Source organism: Panthera tigris, chromosome D3, assembly GCF_018350195.1.
Source record: "Panthera tigris isolate Pti1 chromosome D3, P.tigris_Pti1_mat1.1, whole genome shotgun sequence".
NCBI classification, from domain to species: Eukaryota; Metazoa; Chordata; class Mammalia; order Carnivora; family Felidae; genus Panthera; species Panthera tigris.
In genome coordinates, this window is record NC_056671.1 from 75,952,458 (window position 1) to 75,973,302 (window position 20,845).

A 20,845-nucleotide genomic window follows, 5' to 3' on the forward strand; every position below is an offset into this window, starting at 1 on the left:
CACCATGTACGTGAGAACCACTTCCTTAATTCCCCAGTGTCCCACCTTCTTCATGGGCTCCCACATCTGAGATGCCCCTTCTGTGAAAACATATTCATAGTATAGTTTTCTACGAGGAAAAAGCACAGTGTTCCTGTAGTTATTAAAAAATTGTATTAAGTCTTTATTTAAAAGTTAGAGCATTCGAATTGAATACAGTATTAGCCTGAATATTTTTGTTAATATACAGCAAGTTTCAGAATATTAGAATGGAAATCACCTTTTTCAAAATAATCGGGTGACATACATATAACATAAAATTATCACCCTAACCATCTTTTTTAAGTTTATTTATTTTGAGAGAGAGAGAGAGAGAGAGAGAGAGAGAGAGAGAGAGAGAGAGACAGTCTGTGAGCAGGGGAGGGGCAGAAAGAGAGAGGGAAAGAGAGAAGCCCAAGCAGGCTCCATGTTGCCAGCACAGAGCCCGACGCGGGGCTTGATCTCATGAACTGTGAGATCATGACCTGAGCTGAGATCAAGAGTTGGATCATTAACCAACTAAGCCACCCAGGCACCCTGGCCTTAGCCATTTTTGTTTTAGTGTTTATTTATTTCTGAGACAGAGAGAGACAGAGCATGAGCGGGGAAGGGGCAGAGAGAGAGGGAGACACAGAATCTGAAGTGGGCTCCAGGCTCCGAGCCGTCAGCACAGAGCCCGACGCGGGGCTCGAACTCACGAACCACGAGATCATGACCTGAGCCGAAGTCGGTCGCTCAATCGACTGAGCCACCCAGGTGCCCCAGACCTTAGCCATTTTGAAGTCTGTAGTTCAGTGACACTAGATACAATCACGCTGCTGCATAACATCGCGTCCACTCCATAGCTGTTTCATCTGGTAAAGTTGCAACTCTGTACTCATTAAACAATAACTTTGCATCCTCTCTTGCCCCCGGCCCCTGGCAACCACCCATTCTACTTCCTGTCTCTATAAATTTGACTGTTCTAAGGCCTCATATAAGTGGAATCACACTAACTGCGCCCTTGTGTGACTGGCTCATTTCACTGAGCACCGGGTCCTCAAGGTTTATCCACACTACAGCGTGTGTCGGAATGTTTTCCTTTTTTTAAAAAAAATTTGTTTTCAAATGTCTATTTTTCAGGGGCGCCTGGGTGACTCAGTCAGTTAAGCGTCCGACTTTGGCTTCGATTGTGATCTCGTGGTCCGTGAGTTCGAGCCCCGTGTCGGGCTCTGTGCTGACGGCTCAGAGCCTGGAGCCTGCTTTGGATTTTGTGTCTCCTTCTCTCTCTGCTCCTACCCTGCTCACGCTCTCTCAAAAATAAACATTAAAAAAAATTTTTTTTAAGTACTGTGGCGAAAGAATGTAAAACACTGTATTAATAATTTTTTAAAAAGGTTTATTTTTTAGAGAGTGAGAGACAGAGCATGAGTGGGGGGGGAGGGGTGGTGGTCAGAGGGTGAGAGGGACAGAGCATCCGAAGTGGGCTCTGTGCTGATGGCACTCAAACCCGTGAGCCGTGACATCCTGACCTGAGCCGAAGTCGGACGCTCAACTGACCGAGCCAAGCAGGCGCCCCAGAATGTTTTCCTTTTTAAGGCTACACCAGGTTCCGTTGTATGTGGGACCACGTTTCGTTTATCCGCTCATCCACTGACTCACACTTGGGTTGCTTCCACACTTTAGCTACTGTGAATAATGCTCGTATGACCGTAGTTGTGTGAAGATCTCTTCCGGTCCCTGCTTTTGGTGTTTTCGGGATCCCCTCCGAAGCCAGATCACATGGTAATTTTGTGTCTGATTTCTTGAGGAGTGTGTGCCTGTTTCTGACCTCTGACCTCTCCCACGCGTGCGTTCCCAGTGCTGCCAGCGAAGCCACTTCAGGACTTGGCCCCAAGTGGCCACCGGGGCCGTGCACCCAGACGGCACCAGCAATTCTGGGACGGCAGGTGCTGGTCACGCGTGCTCAGGGATGGAGCGATGGCTTCCACTCACCATATATTTGCCCATTGATGCAGCACTTCTTAAAAGTCATGATGTTTTGCGTGAGCGTCCCTGTCTTATCAGAGAAGATGTAATGGATCTGCCCAAGCTGCTCATTCAGCGTGGTGGTTCTCGCCTTGGCGGGCGTGTCCTTCTCAGGATAGTACATCTGCAGGTCCCAGTTTATGAAGTAACTCTGTCCCAGACGGATCACCTCCACGCTAGGAAGGCAAGACAACACATTAGCGTGGACGGTGCTCTCCGACACGAGAGGCAGGCGGCGAGCTTTGTCTCGACTTGTGCGCACCACGGCGAGCTGCTCATCTGCCAAGAGACAAGCCACGTGGTGGCCCGTGGGCCAAGCCTCTGGGTTCTCCCGACCAGACACCTCCTTCTCGAGCTTCAGGGTCAACGCACCTCATTTGGTGCGATTTCCCACTCATTCCTGACAACATCTGGCCACAGCACCCCACGCTCAGAACACAGCCCTGTGGGACCAGGGACATGGTGACGATGTGGCAATCTCTACTCTCTTTTCTCTCATTCCCATCACACTCGGGATACCTGCAATGGCCGTGCTCACCCCTGTCCCCGTCATTCCCATGTCTACCTCTGCCCCCGGTTGTCGATGAGGTTCCACTAGGTTACAGAATCGGTGTGCTTTTGGCAAATGACCCCTACGTTGTGATTCCACACCTTGAAAAAACATAGTGTTTTCTCCCCCTAAAATCTTATGAAGTTATAGACTGTCCCAAATAAGACAGTCTAAAGGAATCATCACAATTTGAAAACTCTAAAGGATTAAATATATCTCAGTTAGAAGGAAGCTGTTTACATATCCAGCAACTGTTAACTGGGCAAAAGATGTCTTTCTAATAAGTTAAAGAGGTGGAAAAAGAACTCCCTCCCTTCCCCTGCTAATATTTCCTGAGTGCCTACTATGTACAGACAGCATTCTAGGTACGGGGGGGGGCTCCCCAGGGAAACAAACCCAACAAAACCTCTGCCTTCTAATGGGGACAAATCCACAAACCTGTACCTCTATCATGTGGTGAAAATCCCCCACAGAAAATCAAAGCAGGGTGAGAACAGAATAAGGGATAGCGTGGTATTTAAGACGGAGTGGTGTTTGAGCAGAGACCTGAGGCAAATGAAAGAGCAACTATGTAGACAAGAGGGAAGAACGTTCCAGACAGAGACCAGAGCAGGTGCAAAGGCTCTGTGGCAGGTACTGGCACCCGTGAGGACTATCAGGGAGGCTAAAGTTGGGGGAGACCAAGGAGGAAGTGGACGTATAAGAGGTTGTAGGAACGACGGGATGAACAGCACAAGACCATGCTGGGCCTCGTGGGTCACAGTGTGGCCTCCATAATGAGTTTATCCTGAATGAAATGGAAACAAAGGGTGGAAAACAAAGCAGAACGACCTGATCCACCTTGTGCTGTAGAAGGACCTTTATTTCTAAGAGAAAGAAGGAAACCATGTTAGTTACATGACATGACTTTCTAAAACCAAAAATGACATACACAGTTTATTTTATAACATGCATTCATGGTTTTAGACAAAATAATCTGTTTAATAGCTCCCTCCACAAAGGTAAATCTTATCTCAGGTTTCTGTGGTTGTTTCTCCTTTTTTAAAGCGACTGCAAACACATGGCTCCCCAGGGCTCTACTTACTAGTGAACGAGCAATGTTAACGACATGTAATAAGATTAAAAATAAGACAAATGCACATGTAATAAAATTAAAATAAGCTAAGTGCTCCTAATTACAGAAGTGTATGTGATCCTGTATGTCTCTGGGCTGTTACTTAATTGGAGGTCAAGGTAGACTCTGGCTGCTGGGGATATTCCAAGGCACAACTCCTCTTCCAATGGTCTAAAATCCAATCGATGACTGACAGCGAACTTTGACAGTAAAGAAAGAAAAAAGTAAAAAAAAAAAAAAAAAAAAAAAAGAAGAAGAAGAAGAAGAGGAAGAAGAAATCTCACTCAGCAAGGTGATCACTGTTTGTCACAGATATGACCCTGACTCCTTTATTATGGTTCAGATTAAGATAAGAAACAGAACATTTTGAGAGGCTGAATGAGGGCAGGGAGAGAGGCATTCCCAGCAAGCTTTTTACAGGCAATGGATGTACCAGGTGGTAATAAGGAAGACACAGAGAGGAGATTAGGAAGGCTCCTAAAAAGAAAAACAACTAAGTTTTCCCATGTCAGTCTAAATCTCCAGCTTTCTCCCAAGGCCCTTTCTGAAGCCTGGGCTTTGAGTCCACTGAGAAGCAATCTTACCAAGTGAGTGACTTCTGAACCCCGGTTGTCTTTATCTATAAACTGGTCAAGATACAAAGTGCTGTGCCTGGCACAGAACAGAAACTCCAAAGTTAATTTCCTCGCCCTATATTACCCCCAATTCTGAAATGAAGCTATTTTCTTACTTGTTCCGTATGGCCTTTGAAACATTTATTGATAGAGATGAAGGGGCAAAGTTGGGAAAATGTACTGCATTCTTCCTTAAAGCAAAAGGCCGAAGAGAGGACAGCCTTACCTGACATAGAGAGAGATGGGCACCATGGTGTTTAGAACAATGATGTAGCCCCAGAAATTCAGGAATCCACGGTAGGAGGGTGTAAAGTCTTCTCCATCATAGAGGTACCAAGAATAATTGCCAACTTGAGCTTCCCAGTAAGCATGGCCGATGGCCAGACCAGCAGAAAGCAGAATGAGAACAACAAAGATCTGGAAGACATAACACACTGAAGTGTATTTGGAAGATGGATCGCCAACCCCCAACCCCCAGAATCTCATAGATGCTAATTAACCTCACTCAATACTCCAGCACATTTATGATAACTTAGTAGTCTGTAAACACAACACACTTAAGGGAAAAACAGCGCCTACGAAGGCTTTGAAAGCCTATTTGAGTTCTACGGTTGGTTGATTTAGCCTACATAATACATATAGGTGCAGTTTTCTTCCCAAAACTATTGTTCGAAAGAGAAGGTTGGTGTCTTGTATTCAAATGCTTAAACATTCTCACATTACAGGGCATCCTATCAATTACTTTTACTTTGAATAATACCATACTGTTGGGGGAAGATACCTTAGGATGACATAATTTCAGATAACGCTGAACTGGGACGTTTATAGAAAATAGTTGATGGAAATAACTTTTTAAAAGAGAACATAAGGGAATTTCACCCTGATTCAGGTAATTATCCCTGAAGACTTCATTACCACTTAAGGTTTAGACCATTTCTGAAGCGGTACAGTGAGTATTCTGTTACGGAAATGACGAGTGTATACTTCTGGGATGAATGCAAAAGTCGACCATCCCAGTGGTGTTCGGATAATTGTGGTAGGAAGACGATTTCCAAGGACAGATTGAAATTTCTGGCCACAGATTCCAAAAGTGCTATATCTCAAAACCACAGGGCTCAGGATGAGAGAGGAACTCGTCGTGAGTACTCTGGCCATAACCGGGACGATGACACGGAAGATGCACATGAAAAGTTTTCACGAAATGGGAGATGAGAGAAAAAAAGAGCTGTTTCTTTAATGTATTACTTTTATACGACTTTAAATGTGTGTATGTAATTAAAGTATGGTAAGTATTTGACGTCTCTAAAAACTTACACATTCAAATTAAGCTAAATACTTGGGAAAAAAATTAATTCTCACTGGGAAATTGGAGCACTGCCCAACATCTTGGGGCTGGGCCTGAGACGCTGTCCTGCTTGCAAGGTTGGCCTTTGGCCGGCATCTAGGAACTTAGATTTTGGAAGGGTTTCCTCTCTTCCTCCCCCTTCCTCTCCTTATTTCTTATTCCCTGATAAGAACGGCTCATGGTGCCTGTTTGTGTAAAACAATATGGTTTATGCTGATCCCCTACATTCCTTCAGGGAATCTGGAATTTTGGTACATCCCTGGCAGATGGGGCCTGTGTGACCAGATCCCAATAAAACCCCAGGCACTGAGTCTCCAATGAGCTTCCCTGGTAGAGACAACATTTCACATGGGCTGTCACAAGTTGTTGCTAGGGAAATGGAGGGTGTCTTGCCATGTGACCCTGTGACAAGAGAAGACTCTTGGAAGCTTGCACCTGGCTTCCTCCAGACTTTGCCTCATGAGCCTTTTGCCTTTGCTGATCTTGCTTTGTAAATAAGTCACAATAAGTCATAGCTATGAGGGCAACTAGATGTTTTATTCTGTGAGTCCTTCCAGTGAATCACCAAACCTGGGGGTGGTCTTGGGGGCCCTCAACACACTTTATATTTAGCCTTGCCTTATATTTAGACTTGTACACTACATGCTGGGGAGGAAAGTTTGCTTTTAAGAGAACTACCCCTATGGGAAACTAATAGCAGTAAAATCAACCTTATGTTGACAGGAGCCCGGCCCCACTAACTTATCTCAGGCTCCCTGGTTTTCCAACTGGTCACTCCAGTTGACAAAATACTCAACCATTCAGGGGACCCTACAAGTGGAACCTCGGTTCCCAAAAGGATTCTCCGATTAGAATATGGCGTTTCTGAGGAAAAGTAAGAGAGTTCTCTCTCTTGGAATGCCTCACGCATTTTTCTACCTGGCCTGCAGAGGTTAAGATTTCTCTACATAAGAAAAACATACAACAAAATTAGAGTAAAAGATAGTAGTCTAGCCTCTCATCTACTGAAACGGAAAATAAATACCGTATAAACCATGTAGTTCATCAAGTAATCAATTTTAGTTCTTTTGAATCTGGTTTTCCCACTATTTTTCATTATTTTCGTGTCAGCACCTAAAAATGGAAAATTCAATACAATCAATAGTTGGGAAAATCAATGCTTCCTTTCATTTCGATGGAGAATGAACAGAAGAGCAATCCCCTCCTTTGAATCTTAAAAGCACATATCAGGGGCGCCTGGTTAAGCGTCCGACTTCAGCTCAGGTCATGAACTCACGGTTTGTGAGTTCAAGCCCCACATCGGGCTCTGTGCTGACAGCTCAGAGCCTGCAGCCTGCTTCGCATTCTGTGTCTCCCTCTCTCTCTGCCCCTCCCCTGCTCGTGCTCTGTTTCTCACTCCCAAAAATAAAATAAACATTAAAAAAAATCTTAAAGGCACGTATCACATCAATTTCCCAAGAAACTCTGAAATTACCTGCAAAAATGACCAATCCATGGCAGAAGTCGGTGTTCCTAATTACACAGCCACGTAATAAAATTTTATCAGCATCCAAAGGAAAACTTGTGTTTCTCCAAAACAGTGTTCCTGTAAACTTATCCAGCCGGTTATTGGGTTCTTCACATTCAACGAAACCTTCAGAAAAATATGATTCACATAAGTTTTCACACATGAAAGATTTTCTGGTTTTAATTAATTGGGACTGAGTTGAGCAACTAAACTTGAAAACAAAGTAAGGCACGTCTGCACAAACCGTCAAATGCTGCCAGTGAATTTTCTCTCTGGAGACACTGGTGTGTGATTTCCAGCGCCATTTTGAACTTCAGATTGGTTTCTCTAAAGGGAGAGGGAGAAAAGGAATTGAAGGAACAAATTCAGGATCTCAAAAAGGCACATAAGAAAAATTGTGCAAAGTAACGTTAGGTATACCTGGAAGCAAAAGCCAGATCATTAGCTTTTCCTATTTTCGAATGCCCAGTTTGCCTTGGAACTTGGAGTTTAGTGAGGTTATTTCCTGAACTACAGAAAAACTCCTGACTTAGAAGATGCTGGTCCCCTTTGCTGTTTGTTTTTGTGGAGCACTATGAATGGGACGGAGGCATTTACAAGCTTCCTGTCCTCCTTCTTACTAACCTCTTACCGTCAGTCTAGACTTAACTACCACACCGCTATTTAAAAACTTAGCTTCTAGGGGTGCCTGAGTGGCTCAGTGGGTTAAGCCTCTTACTCTTGATTTCAGCTCAGGTCATGATCTCAAGGTTGTGAGATTGAGCCCCACATCAGGCTCAGCACATTGGGATTCTCTCTCCCCCTCTCTCTCTCGCCCCTCCACCATTCATGTGCTGGTGCACCCTCTCTCTTGCTCTCTCTCTCTCTCAAAATAAATACACTTAAAAAAAATTTAGCTTCTTCACATTAAGATGATTCTACAAGACGTATTTGTTACGGAAAGTGCCTGGACTCTATCAACCTATTATTTTCCAGAGTGAACAACTGGATCCCCTATTTTTGAAAGATACTTCTATCTAGAAAACTAGGAAAGGAGGTGGGAACCTTACCCTCCAATACTTGGCATGTCCCACCCACAGAGCAGGGAAGGTGTGTGCTCAGGGACACAGAGAGTCAGGCTGGGCATCGGGGCAGCGATGCTGTCTGCACATGACAGACATCCTTCTGCAGCCTCCACGAAGATGGACTTGGGGGTTTCCATATATTCAGAAGTTGACTGTGGCCCTCGACCTCCCCATTCTGTTTGTTCCGACACGGCACGTAGGATTTGCTACCTTCGGAAAGCTTCCGAGTCTCTCACTCATGGGGATAATAGCTGTTTTATAGGTATGACTGATCACCTGACTAATTTATAGACCAAAGACAGACCTGGTTGCACCGAGATGATCTCAGCGCTCCACAAACAAGTTACGCGCATCGAGGGTATGAGGAAGGGTGTTCGTATCAGAGGGGGCGATGCAGACACTAACCTGGGCAGCCAGCACAGGCGAGCACCGTCCCAGCCCTGCCACTTACTAAGTGACCTCGGGCTGGCTACTTCACCTCCTTGTGTCTCACTTTCCTCAAGGGCAACGTCAAGGTAATAATCTCATCGTGTCGCTGAGAAGATTAAGTGAGCTAACACATGAAGCTAATGCAACTTAGCAGGCACTCAATGAATGAATGTATTCAAAACTGGTCAAAAACAGAACGTGATTCCCGTAAGGGCTCCTATGCTAACCAAAACCAACAAAGGGAAAACTCAGAGTTGTCCATTGACAAGCACTTTAAAAAATCTGTTTTCTCGGAAATTCATTACTGTGATCGTCCTTCATACGTGTCTGGACGCTGCTCAGCTGTACGCAAAGGGCTCAGGTGTCCATCCCTTTCAACCCTCCCTACAAGTGGGGGGAAGGGCAGGCTTGAGAACCCCACTTTATAGACGGAATTGAAAAAAGAGAGGTTGGTCTGCTAGGGACACCGCGGGACAGCCAGCAAGGGGTAGAGGCAAGGCTAGATCTCGGGGCTTCTCTTCTGATGCAATTTTCGATGGAACGAATGCGCCTTTAACGGTCGGCCTGAAAACGGGCCCAGCCAAGACCCGCTTACCCATCCAGTTCAGCTGTTTCGACGTAGCAGAGGCTGTTGGGCTCGGAGCTGGACAGGAGCAGCGTGTCGGCCTGTGCAAAACAAGACACATCAACGATACAGACATCCCCAGGGCCAAACTGAGCGCCCGCGGAAGACGGGAGGATAATAGATGAGGGACGCGGGGCTTCTTCACTTACGGGAATAAAATCATTCTTTTTCAACCGAATGACGTCGCCAACTTGAATCTCTTTCCACTTGGCAATCTTGAACCTAAATGTCAAAAGGAATGAGAGCTTACCGGCCTTTCAAAAGTTACTGGCAAAGGATTTGGAATTATTCTCTCTAGGAGCCAATGATTTCTGGGGAAACGTGAAGAGCACAGAAAAAAGGTTTCCTGAAACTTTGGCCAATTTCATGATGAAACCCCATGAAGTGGTCACGTGAATCACAGTATCCTCTGAAGGGAGCGGTGATGATGGTAATGACTTTGATGTGTTCTTTCCATGTGGCGTCATGGCAGGAAGGCTCGATGGGGCTACTCAAACGTGTGGCAAGGAGCTACTGGGCTCCTATATTTTTGCTCACATCCTGTGCTTCCAGCCTCCTGTTCTCTGGCCTCTGGGTTGTCAACCACCTGCTCAGGACGCGGGACCCAGGTGGTCCCAGGACAGGAACACATTCTGGCTCCTGCACGGGCCACCTGGAATCCTCAGGGAACTTTAGAGCATGCCTCCTCCCTATTAAGTTACCTTTTCAATGAGCACGCATTGCCTTTCTCATAAGCCTAATAAGGACACTGATCAAATGCAAAATAAAATTAAACAGATGACTATTTTTCTGTCTTAAGTTTCACAGGAAAGAGCCATTTAAATGTCTAACAAATCAACATGTTAAAAAGTTTTAAAATACAGTGGTCTGTGTGAAAACTTTTCACACGTAGAAAAGATACCCATAACAGAGATTATGAATCTATCACAACTAATAAACTTAGTATTTTCGGAGGCAGAACTCCAATTACTATGTTTGTCCTCCCATTAATTCATGGATAAGAGAGACCTGGAGATTCAAACTACAGTTTTGTTTTTTCATTTATTAAAAAAAATTTTTTTTAATGTTTTTATTTATTTTTGAGACAGAGAGAGACAGAGCATGAGCAGGGGAGGGGCAGAGAGAGAGGGAGACACAGAATCTGAAGCAGCCTCCAGGCTCTGAGCTGTCAGCACTGAGCCCGACACGGGGCTCGAACTCACAGACTGTGAGATCATGACTTGAGCTGAAGTCGGACGCTTAACCGACTGAGCCACTCAGGTGCCCCCCTCCCGACTTTTTAAAAAAATTTTTTAAATGTTTTTATTTATTTTTGAGACAGTGTCTTTTCATTTAAAATACACTTTAAATATACGCTTATACCCCAGCATGACCAATTTTATTAGAATCGAACACACACTTCTCCATCTCAGGATTTAAAAAAAAGAATTTGGCTTATCTTTCAATAAATTAAGTCGTAGTTAGTCTACATTTCAGCATCTCTAAAACTGTAAATTAGAATTGGCAAATGGGTGTCAAATTATAAACGAGCAAGTTAAGAACCTTCCTGCCACAGCTCTTTGGGGGTGTGAGTGGCAACTGTGTTGAGCCTTTCCACTGCGACATCTGGTTTCCCTCGGGAGGTCCCGCTGCCCTGCCCCACAATGCCCAAGTCCCCACACAGGCTTGACCCTCCTCTAGGGGGAGCTGGAGCCGCGGCCCTATCAGATATGCACTCTGACCCCCAAATTCAAGGCCACTCAGAGCTACTCTTTACCAGTGGAGTCAGCCAGGTTGTGAGCCATGGCCACAGTTGTGCGGGCTGGCTAAGAACCTACTGCTCTCTTCATCAGAGCAATTCTAAGTGATTCGAAAGGTACCCTTCAGAGCAGAATCCATTTATTTGGGAGGGGAAAAAAGCCATCCCAACAGATTTATAGGCTGCCGCAGTCTATCTCCAAATTAGACACAGTGGAACAGTGCCTGCAAATCACCTTATTTTTCTCAGTGTTGACACAAAAAAAGTCTTTGAACTGGGCCTTCATCACTATTTTTTTTTCTTTTTAGGGAAGTATAATTGACATACAATACCCTACAGTTTCAGGTGGACATCATAGCGACTCGACATTTTCTTAGTCGCTATTTTTAGCACTTGACTTTGTGGTTCTGCCTCTAGGCGGTTGCTCAAAAAACAACTCATTACTGGTCTCTGAGTTGGCACGTCGGTCACAGTGGACAATATTTATTTAACATTCATTGAGCCCTTTCTGTGTGTTGGAGACTCTGATGGACAAAAAACAACCAGTTACCATCAAGACAGTCCCCTTGAGGAACTTATAGCTCAGGACAGAAGAGAAGACACCTACACGGATAATTCTCTTTTTTTTTTTTTTAATTTTTTTTTAACATTTATTTATTTTTGAGAAACACAGAGATAGAGCACAAGCAGGGGAGGAACAGAGAGAGAGGGGGAGACACAGAATCCAAAGCAGGCTCCAGGCTCCGAGCTGTCAGCACAGAGCCCGACGCGGGGCTCGAACTCACAGACTGTGAGATCGTGACCTGAGCTGAAGTCAGACACTTCACCGACTGCGCCACCCAGGCACCCCGCCCCCCACAAATAATTCTGATAAGAAAGATGAGAGCGACAAGGTCTTGATTGCACCGTGAAGGGAGAACCAGGAAAGGGGGGGGGTCAAGACATTCGAGCAAAGTCCCGAACACCTAAGTTGGGAACAGCAGAGATGGGAGCTCCAGGCTGAAGGAGCCATGAAAACACATGAGTGCTGATGCCACGGGGCTCAAAGGACGAGTGCCCACAACCCAGTTTGGCTGCAGCCCCTGGGTCGCAAGGAGGGTACCAAGTCTTAGTAAGTTAAGAGAGACTCTTACAACGAAAAGGCTGCTATGCCAAAAGCCTTCCAAGTTTGGAATGGTTATCTCTGAGTATGTTTCTAGACATACTTATCCGTTCTGTTCTTGTAACTAAGTTAAGGAAGACACAGTACCTGCCGTCCTTAATGACTTCACACGTCCTATTGTTGATTTCATTATCCATTTTATGGCGAGCCTTTAGAAGAGAGGAGGGGAAAGGTTATTTGAATATTCTCCAAACGTGAGATATTAACGCCAAACTAAAATAAGCTCACAGCAGGGAGGAGAAAGTTGCCCCAGAAATCCTTACCACGTCGTCCACCAGGTCTTTGATGGCCGTGATGCCCAGCACCAGGAGCAAGGGCACCAGGGTGGTGTACCATGCCAGGGTCGTGATTTGAGGAATCGCCTGAAAGAAATACAATTAGACGTGTGTGCCCACGCAGGCACGGCATCTACAGGTAACTGCTGATTCGAACCTCCAAGCCTACGTCCTGTAGGGCAGGTAGGAAAGTCACCAAAGCCTCCAGCTGACCACCTTCTTGCCGCCCTCTCTAGCTTATGGCCTCCTGGAACAGGCCCCAGAGAACAGTGGCTCCTGAAATTGTCTCATTGCGACCTTAACTGGACACCAGGGGGGCTAAAAGAGAACTGCTCCAAACTCTTTGTGAAAATCATAACTAATGGCAGGGAGGGCCGTGTGGGGAGCTGGGACAAGTAGTCCTTCAGCTTTTATAGGGAATCCATGTAGCAGGCTGTCCCCTGCTGGTTGCTTAGCCAGTGGTCTCTGAGGGTCTCACGATGGAGGCAAGGACGGCAACAGGTCGCAGCTGCCTCTGAAAGCCAGTGATTGCGCTGGGCCTCGGAGGAAACCTTGCCTCCATTAAGACGGCCTTGAAGTTGGAACAAAAGATTGGGAAGCGAGTTTAGTAAAGATCTCTTGTAACCATCCTACGGATCATCAGGTCACATGACGTAGTCATTAAAACGACAGGCTGGGGGCGCCTGGGTGGCTCAGTCGGGTGGGCGTCCGACTTCGGCTCAGGTCATGATCTCACGGTCCGTGAGTTCGAGCCCCGCGTCGGGCTCTGTGCTGACAGCTCGGAGCCTGGAGCCTGTTTCAGATTCTGTGTCTCCCTCTCTCTCTGACCTTCCCCCATTCATGCTCTCTCTCTGTCTCAAAAATGAATAAACGTTAAAAAAAAAATTAAAAAATAATAATAATAAATAAAAAAATAATAATAAATAAAAACAATAAAATGACAGGCTTTGCGGTGAAGTTCCTGGATCCAAGTCCCGCCCCAGTCTCTCGCTTAGGGCTTTGGGACTTTGAACAAGCTCCGGTGCCTCACGGGCCTCAGTTTCTCTGAAAACGGAGGTTATGATAGCATTTACATCACAGAGTACAAGAATTAAGTGAAGTAATCAGCGAAGGGCTGTCTAAAGCTATTACTATCACTTTAACTTAAATTGCTAGATCTTAAGAGAAGATGATTGGGGGTTGGTCGAAAGAGAGAACGATCATTTGCCACAGGATTATCAACGTAACTCCCCCTTTTCCTTGCTAGAAGGAAAGAAGGGAAGACTGGCCCACTTATGACATAGCAGTACCTTCAAATTTTAGTGTTTGTCTCCACGTGGGCTGGTTTCAAAGGTCCCTCTTGGTAACAGGAACATTCTATACTGTCAAGCCAGTAGATCTCATATCCTACTAAATCTGTTGGGGATCCGGTTCTCCCTTCTGCTTCCTCGCCGCTCCCTGCTTCCCCCATCCCCACCCGGACACACACATGTTCCCGTTTGCATGAAACCCTCTTCGGTAAACCCCAGCAGATGAGATGGTTTTCCAAATCCAAGGCTTGTTGTCAAGGGCTAAAGGTTGATAGTCTGGTAACTAGAGGGTGTAGAGTTCCCTCGATTATAACGATTTCTAGATAGGTAAAATTAACACTCTCTAGATAAGTGGGTCCTTTGCCACAATCAAGAAAAAAAAAAAACAGCCTCAGGAAAGGAATAGGCCTTTTGTCAACACAAAAACCAATTCACAAAAATAATCTATTGAGAATTATGACCCAAACATTGGTACAAATAAATAATATTCTTGACGAAATTAAGCACCTACATGAAAAACAAAGGGCAGGCACACAATAAATAGAATTTTAGGGTACACATAATTCTACAATGTGAAGGTTTTAATTGTATTCACTTCAGGGAAACCAGTTTTAACATTCACATTAGTACGCGACTGATTTTTTTTTTTTTTTTAAATATAGAATTAAACTCTTTCCATTTGCTTCCTTTCCCTATTTACTTAACATTGTCGAGCTGGTTCTGTATGAGGCACTGTTTCCTTGTGTGCAAAAAGCCTGATGTTAATACAACAACTTTTAAGATTACATGTGTCCACAACTTAAATGTTACTGAGTCATCATAACTCAAAACAGATTTAAGATATCAAAGGGCATTACCTGTAAGATAAGAAGGACCAGGAAATAGAAATTGGCTGCTCTCTTAAACTGCTCAAACAAATTCATTGGTAGGAAGGTAAAGGCATTATACTTGTACGTTTTAATTGCATTATTCTGTTGGGAAAAAAAAAAAAAAATGAAAGGGTCATTCTACATGGGGCCGAGCTTTTATCCTAATGTATACACCCCTGTGAAAATCACTAAAGCCTGATGGCCTACAGGGACACAGGGACATGGGCCAGGAAGACACCGAGATTTCCTTTACGCTTTTAATTCTAATCAGGCCTCAGAATGACTCCTTGGAGGCTTAGGTCAGAGACAGCAACAAGAAGCAGACATTTCACTTCAAAGGTCTCTGTGGCAAATCTGACTGAGCAAATGGACACGGCTGGCAGATTCCTGACTCCTCAGAGCCTCTTAGAAAACAGGGCAGGGGCGCCGGGGCGGCTCCGTCGGTGAAGCGTCCGACTTCAGCTCAGGTCATGATCTCATGGTTCGTGAGCTCGAGCCCCCCGTCAGGTTCTATGCTGACGGCTCAGAGCCTGGAGCCTGCTTTGGACTCTGTGTCTTCCTCTCTCTCTCTGCCCCTACCCCGCTCATGCTCTGTCTCTCTCTCTCTCAAAAATAAGCAAACATTAAAAACAACAACAACAACAATAAAAAAAGAGAAAACAAGGCAAAGGGAGACGTCAGCCCGAACGACGACGCTGGAAAAGGAACACTCTTTTACTGAAGGGGGATGAAGACTACTGTGTAAAGTAAAAGACGCTGTTGTGTGTTGAATCGTGTGCCCCTTTTAAAAGATATGCTCCCGTCCTAACTCCAATAGCCGTGACTGTCATCTTATTTGGGAATGGGGTCTTTGCAGCTGTAATCAAGTTACAGTGAAGTTATGCTGGATGAAGGTGGGCCCTCATCCAATGTCTGCTGCCCTTAGAAGAAGAAGAAGGAGAGGACAAGTGGACACAGACATAGGGACACACAGGGACAAGGCTGTGTGGAGACAGAGCCGGGGAGTGGAGGGATGCGTCTACAAGCCAAGGAAGGCCAAGGATTGTCGGCAACCTCCAGAAGCCGGGACAGAAGCCTGGAACAGACGCTGCCTCAGACCCTCCGGAAGGAACCAACCAGACTGACACCTTGATTTTGGACTCATGGTCCCTAAACTGTAAGAAAATACATTTCTGTTGTCTTAAACCAGCCCGTCTGTGGCTCTGCTACAGCTGTCCTAGCGACTAAAAGATACGTTACGACGTGTAAGCACGCACCTGACGGGGGACACTTGATCATATTAGATTATTTTTTAATAATTGCTTTAATGTTTATTTTCAAGAGTGAGAGAGAGAGCAAGCAGGGGAGGGGCAGAGAGAAGGCGACAAGAGGATACAAAGCAGGCACTGCACGGTCAGCACCAAGCCCAATGCGGGGCTCAGACTCACGAGCCGTGAGATCATGACCTGAACCGAAGTCAAACACTCGGCCGACTGAGCCACCCAGGTGCCCCGATCGTATTTTAAAGGTAATAAGGACTTCTGGGGTGAAAAGATATTTGGCCTCTAAATCTATCACAGGCAGAAAAGGGGGAAATAGGTTCTTAAGATTCCTTTCAAATTCTTATTACTTTCAAACATAACGTTTCTGTGACACTGTTGTATATTCTTCTATAAAACATTAAGAGAGCTCTGCACGCACACAGGGAGCTTTTCAATCTGCATAATTTTGTTTTGGCTTGCGTCAAGCCACCCCTACTCACCTTTATTAAATTCAAAGTGATGAATAAAAATGATATTCTATACGACGGACAATGATAATCAGGGATTATCAGGCCAGGGATTATCTGGAAGGCAGGTGTCCCATGAAGTTGCTAAGCAAAATGGCTATTGGAAAAAACTGGCTCTTAGCGAAGATGAGCTAGAAAGTTAAAATCCATGGGGCGCTTGGGTGGCTCAGTCGGTTAAGCGTCAGGCTTCGGCTCAGGTCATGATCTCATGGTTCCTGGGTTCAAGCCTCACGTCACTCTGTGCTGACAGCTCGGAGCTTGGAGCCTGCTTCAGATTCTGTATCTCCCTCTCTCTGCCCCTCCCCTGCTTGCTCTCGATCTCGCTCTCCCTCCCACCCCCACTCCCCAAAATAAATAATAACATTAACAAACACTTTTTTTAAATTTAGAAAGTTAATATCCACTTACCGCATATTTGCTCTCCTTAATACAAAAGAACTTTGTGTTCATAAATTGAGGCTGTTCATGGAAGCTTCGATCATTTGCCTTGACTTGCCATGTACAATCTTTTAAAAAGAAAGAGAAAAGTAGTCCATCAAGCATAAAATTAGCGTATTGTTGTGGGCTGAACCGTGAGCTTCCCAGGTTCATCTGGTAAAGTCCAAACTCCCCCTCCAGGCCTCAGAGCATGACTGTTTGGAAATAGGGTGATTGCAGATGTGATCGCGTTAAAGTGAGGTCATTAGAGTTGACCCCAACCCAATAAGGCGATGGCCTTCTTAAAAAAAAAAAAAAAAGCGAATTTGCACACAGATATGCACAGTTGGGAGCTGGTGGGAAAACATGGCCACCTACAAGCCAAGGACTAAAGCCTGGAACGGACCCTTCCCTCACAGCCTCAGTAGGAACCAACTGTACCCACACCTTGACCTCAGATTTATAGTCTCCGAATCTGTGAGACAGTAAGTTTCTGCGGTTGAAGCTACCCAGCTTGTGCCACTGTGACGGCAGCCCTAAGCCAACGAACGGACATGCTGTGACTCATAGAATGTTCATGGAACATTGGAGTTCTACAAGAGTAATCCTCATTTAAACATGGCCCGAACAAAATCCCAGAGCCCCCGGAAGGTCACAGCTAAATTAAGTCAAATTATTTTTTCCAGACTCATGCACTTGGTTTATAAAATCGGTAACCGAGTATCAAGGGAATGAAAAAAAATCAACGAAAAAGGACATCACCCAACTAATCCAACACTTTTGAGTCTTGCGCGCAGATCGGCATGTGCTGCTTTACCTCATGTGCTTTGTGTCACAGACACAGTACTGAGCAGACTCGGTCCATTCAATCGGCATGTCTAAATTCCAAGGCATCTGAGAAAGTCCATAGCATCTCTACTGCCGGGGGGAACATTCCTCACCCAACAGGTGTCTCATAAAACACTTGTCCCAATCCACCCCCCCACCCCCACCCCTCCCCACACTCTTTCTGACCTGATTCTTCTTGGGGGTAGTTTTCTCCACACTTACTGGCAGATGTTGTCTACTGGTTCAACAGGGCAATTCCCAACTCTGAGATCACGTCCTTCCTACTTCCCCGCCTACAGCCGACGACATTTCTAATGTCTGTGCTTATCAGATGTGCTTATCTTTGCCCTCTTATTTTTCCATATAGGTTTATCAGGTATGTATCCCCCAAAATAAGTTGCTCAGGCTGGTTTTGAGCTGTATCACTTGTATTCTTCTGTGAATTGCTTTTCCACTCACAATACTATGTAACTTTCATCTACACTAATGTGGTGTAGTATAAAATATACTATTCATTGCCGCTGTTTTCTAGCATCATGCATATACCAAAATGGATCAATTCTTCTGTTGGCGAATAGTTTGGGTGTTTCTAGCGTCTTGCTATTGTTATGAATCATTTTGCTATAATAATAAACATTCTCTGGAACTCATAAGATGTTTTTTTTCCCCCCAGGTATCTACTTAGGAGTGGGAAGTCTGGGTGATGACTTTCCTCTTTTACTTGCCCATAAACTTCCTGCACCCCTCCTCCTTCTCTTGACTGTCCCTTGAGAGGACAGGAGTCCAGTCTATGTTGAGGACCCCTTGGTGGGGGAGGGGGTGGCGGTGGGGAGAGAAGGAAGGAGAGGAGAGGCAGGTGGTGATGGTAGGACTTCAGCTACAGCATTGGGGAACCAGTCGGCAAGGCGTGAAGCAAGGCAGCATCCTCGCACTGGCTCTAAAGAGCATGAACGTGAGGTTGGGGTCTTCTGACCGGAGACAGGGGACTCAAGCTACACCATGGTGACATCGCACCATCAGCCCACTGTGAAATTGCCGCTGCCTGTGGGACATAGAGATTCCAACAGAAGATCCGTTCCATCCTGAGATGGTCTCTCTGTTTATCTAACCTGCAGAAAGGAAAGCTGGCATGGTCCCCAGCAACTCTTCTCCGAGCCTGGGCCCCCACAGTAGCTTGCCCCTCTGTCTCCTTTTTAATGAGACTCCAAGTTTACGGGCCCCCTTGCTCCCCAAACCCAGCCCCTGGCTACCCTCTGCTGTCTCCATGGCGGTCTCCATGTTCCTCCCTCCACAGCCTCGGAACCAACACCCACCTCTCTGTCTCACGGTGGGACCACTGTTTTGTGCTAGAGCTGGCTTTGACGTCGCTCAATGGAGAGCCAACCCCGTGGCTCTCTTCCAGAATCAGCAGGAGATGGGCTCCTCCCTGGTTTGTGAAACATCCTGGGGTCCTTTGCGGTGGGGTTGCAGCTGCTGCTTCCTGGGCTGATCCAGACTTCTTTCTTTTTGTCCTTTCTAGTGGCTCCATAGCTGGCTGAAGACTCATTGGAGGTGGGTTTCTGAGTTGACCTGTCACCCCTATCTTATAGCATTGTCACCTACCCCGTGGTGATAGGAGCTCCTCCTACTGGGTTTGGTCCTCCCTTCTTTCCTTCCGAGCATTAGCACTGGGCTGGGAGACTCCTTGGCTTCCAACCTGTCCACTTATGGAGCCTTCTCTGTGCAGAGCTGAAATAAGGGTCCCACTACTGCACGTTTAGCTGCTTGGGCAGCAGGTTCGCAGGTAGTCTCTGGGCCTGCAACCACCACACTGGGCAGCTCTCTAGGGACAGGCCACGGCCTCCCATGACACGCTGAAAGTCCCCACGGAGGATATGCTTGCAGACCTTCCGAATGAATAGGAAAGGTACAGCTCACAAGATGAGGTCTAGTTTATCTCTGGCTCAAGTCCTTTTTATCTCAGTGGATCACCTGTTGATGGAGCCCAGCACCTCATGGAGATTTCAGCTCAAGGGACCTTTCTAACATAGAGATGATGAACCTGGCAGTCAGGCTACCTCCGCAGAGGAAAAATATTTCCACCCACCTGGCTTGTCTTTGCCCATCTACTCCTGACTTCTTCGGTCCCATCATGCATAGGTCGGTGGCTAACACATGTTCAGTGCTTAGCGTGTGTCAGGCATGGGGCCAAGTAGTCCGGCTACTCTGTCCACTTTGCTGTCCTGACTGGGCCTTCGCTTGTGACCTATGCTCCAAACCACCCTGAGAACTCTGCCCACGAGCTGACGTCAGATGGTTGCTTATGAGCATAGGGTTGACTTTTCCACCAGGAAAGGTGGAAGTCAAATATCAGGTTGTGCTTGGTTTCCTAACGGGAAGGCAGAGGCATAAGCATCCACTGCTATGAAGGCTCAAGACCGGATGCTATCAATCGCGAAGAAAAGTCGAGGAAGCACCTCTTTGGCATTAGGTTCTCCAGTGACTTGTGTTTGAACGTGCACGCTGGACGAACCCCGCCCCCCGACCGTGGGATACACATGTGTGGGTGAGCCCAGTTTTGATGAACCCCTCCTCCCCTGCAAACTGGTAAGGGAGGGAAATTAACAACTAACGCGACTCAACTAGTTTTGGAGACGGGAAGATATTAAAAAAATTTTCAAGTAAAGAATTCTAAAAGCATCCATCTTATATAATTATCACAATAAAGATAGACTTTTAAAAATAATGTGTTACATTTTTTCAAATGATTCACTTTCTAGACTTCTCCCTCATAGGAAGTACAGATAATTTTGCAAAAGGGACAAGCGTGGACTGCTGAAGAATGCAAATAATTAACCTTGTTACTTCTTTAAACACCACAATACCATTACCGAAAACTCCTCTTGCATCATTTTGGCTGCCCTTCATCGGGCAATCATAATGATCGTGTCATTGCAAACGCAGAAGCTCCCAGCACCTCTGTAGCTAAAGCGCAATTTTATGACATGGGACGATTAAACTGGAACCGGAAGACAACTCATAAGCTCTACTGCAATGTGCATTATCTACTATGCAATCAGAATATAACGTATGCAGAGCATTTCTTTTCCACTCAAATAGGACACCTAAATAAAAGTAGGTAAAATGGATATTTTATGGGATAATCCTGAATCTATTCTATGTCACGGAAATTTGAAAATGCATGTGCTTTTAGTGGTTTTCTTTGGCTTGCTGATGACTTAAGACA

The 20,845-nt window shown here is 45.6% G+C and overlaps 1 protein-coding gene across 3 annotated transcripts in view; it reads right to left on the reverse strand.

Annotated features, from left to right (window-relative positions):
• ATP8B1 (ATPase phospholipid transporting 8B1) overlaps window positions 1-20,845 on the reverse strand; it is a 126,056-nt gene that overhangs the window by 29,763 nt on the left and 75,448 nt on the right. For all 3 annotated transcript variants that reach the window (XM_042961341.1, XM_042961342.1, XM_042961343.1), the window contains 11 exons: window positions 16,783-16,880; window positions 14,595-14,708; window positions 12,437-12,535; window positions 12,261-12,322; window positions 9,423-9,495; window positions 9,244-9,314; window positions 7,400-7,482; window positions 7,123-7,281; window positions 6,673-6,761; window positions 4,530-4,720; window positions 1,993-2,201 (listed from right to left, as the gene is read on the reverse strand). In XM_042961341.1, the coding sequence (XP_042817275.1) occupies window positions 1,993-2,201; window positions 4,530-4,720; window positions 6,673-6,761; window positions 7,123-7,281; window positions 7,400-7,482; window positions 9,244-9,314; window positions 9,423-9,495; window positions 12,261-12,322; window positions 12,437-12,535; window positions 14,595-14,708; window positions 16,783-16,880 (1,248 nt within the window). The remainder of the gene's footprint in view (window positions 1-1,992; window positions 2,202-4,529; window positions 4,721-6,672; window positions 6,762-7,122; window positions 7,282-7,399; window positions 7,483-9,243; window positions 9,315-9,422; window positions 9,496-12,260; window positions 12,323-12,436; window positions 12,536-14,594; window positions 14,709-16,782; window positions 16,881-20,845) is intronic.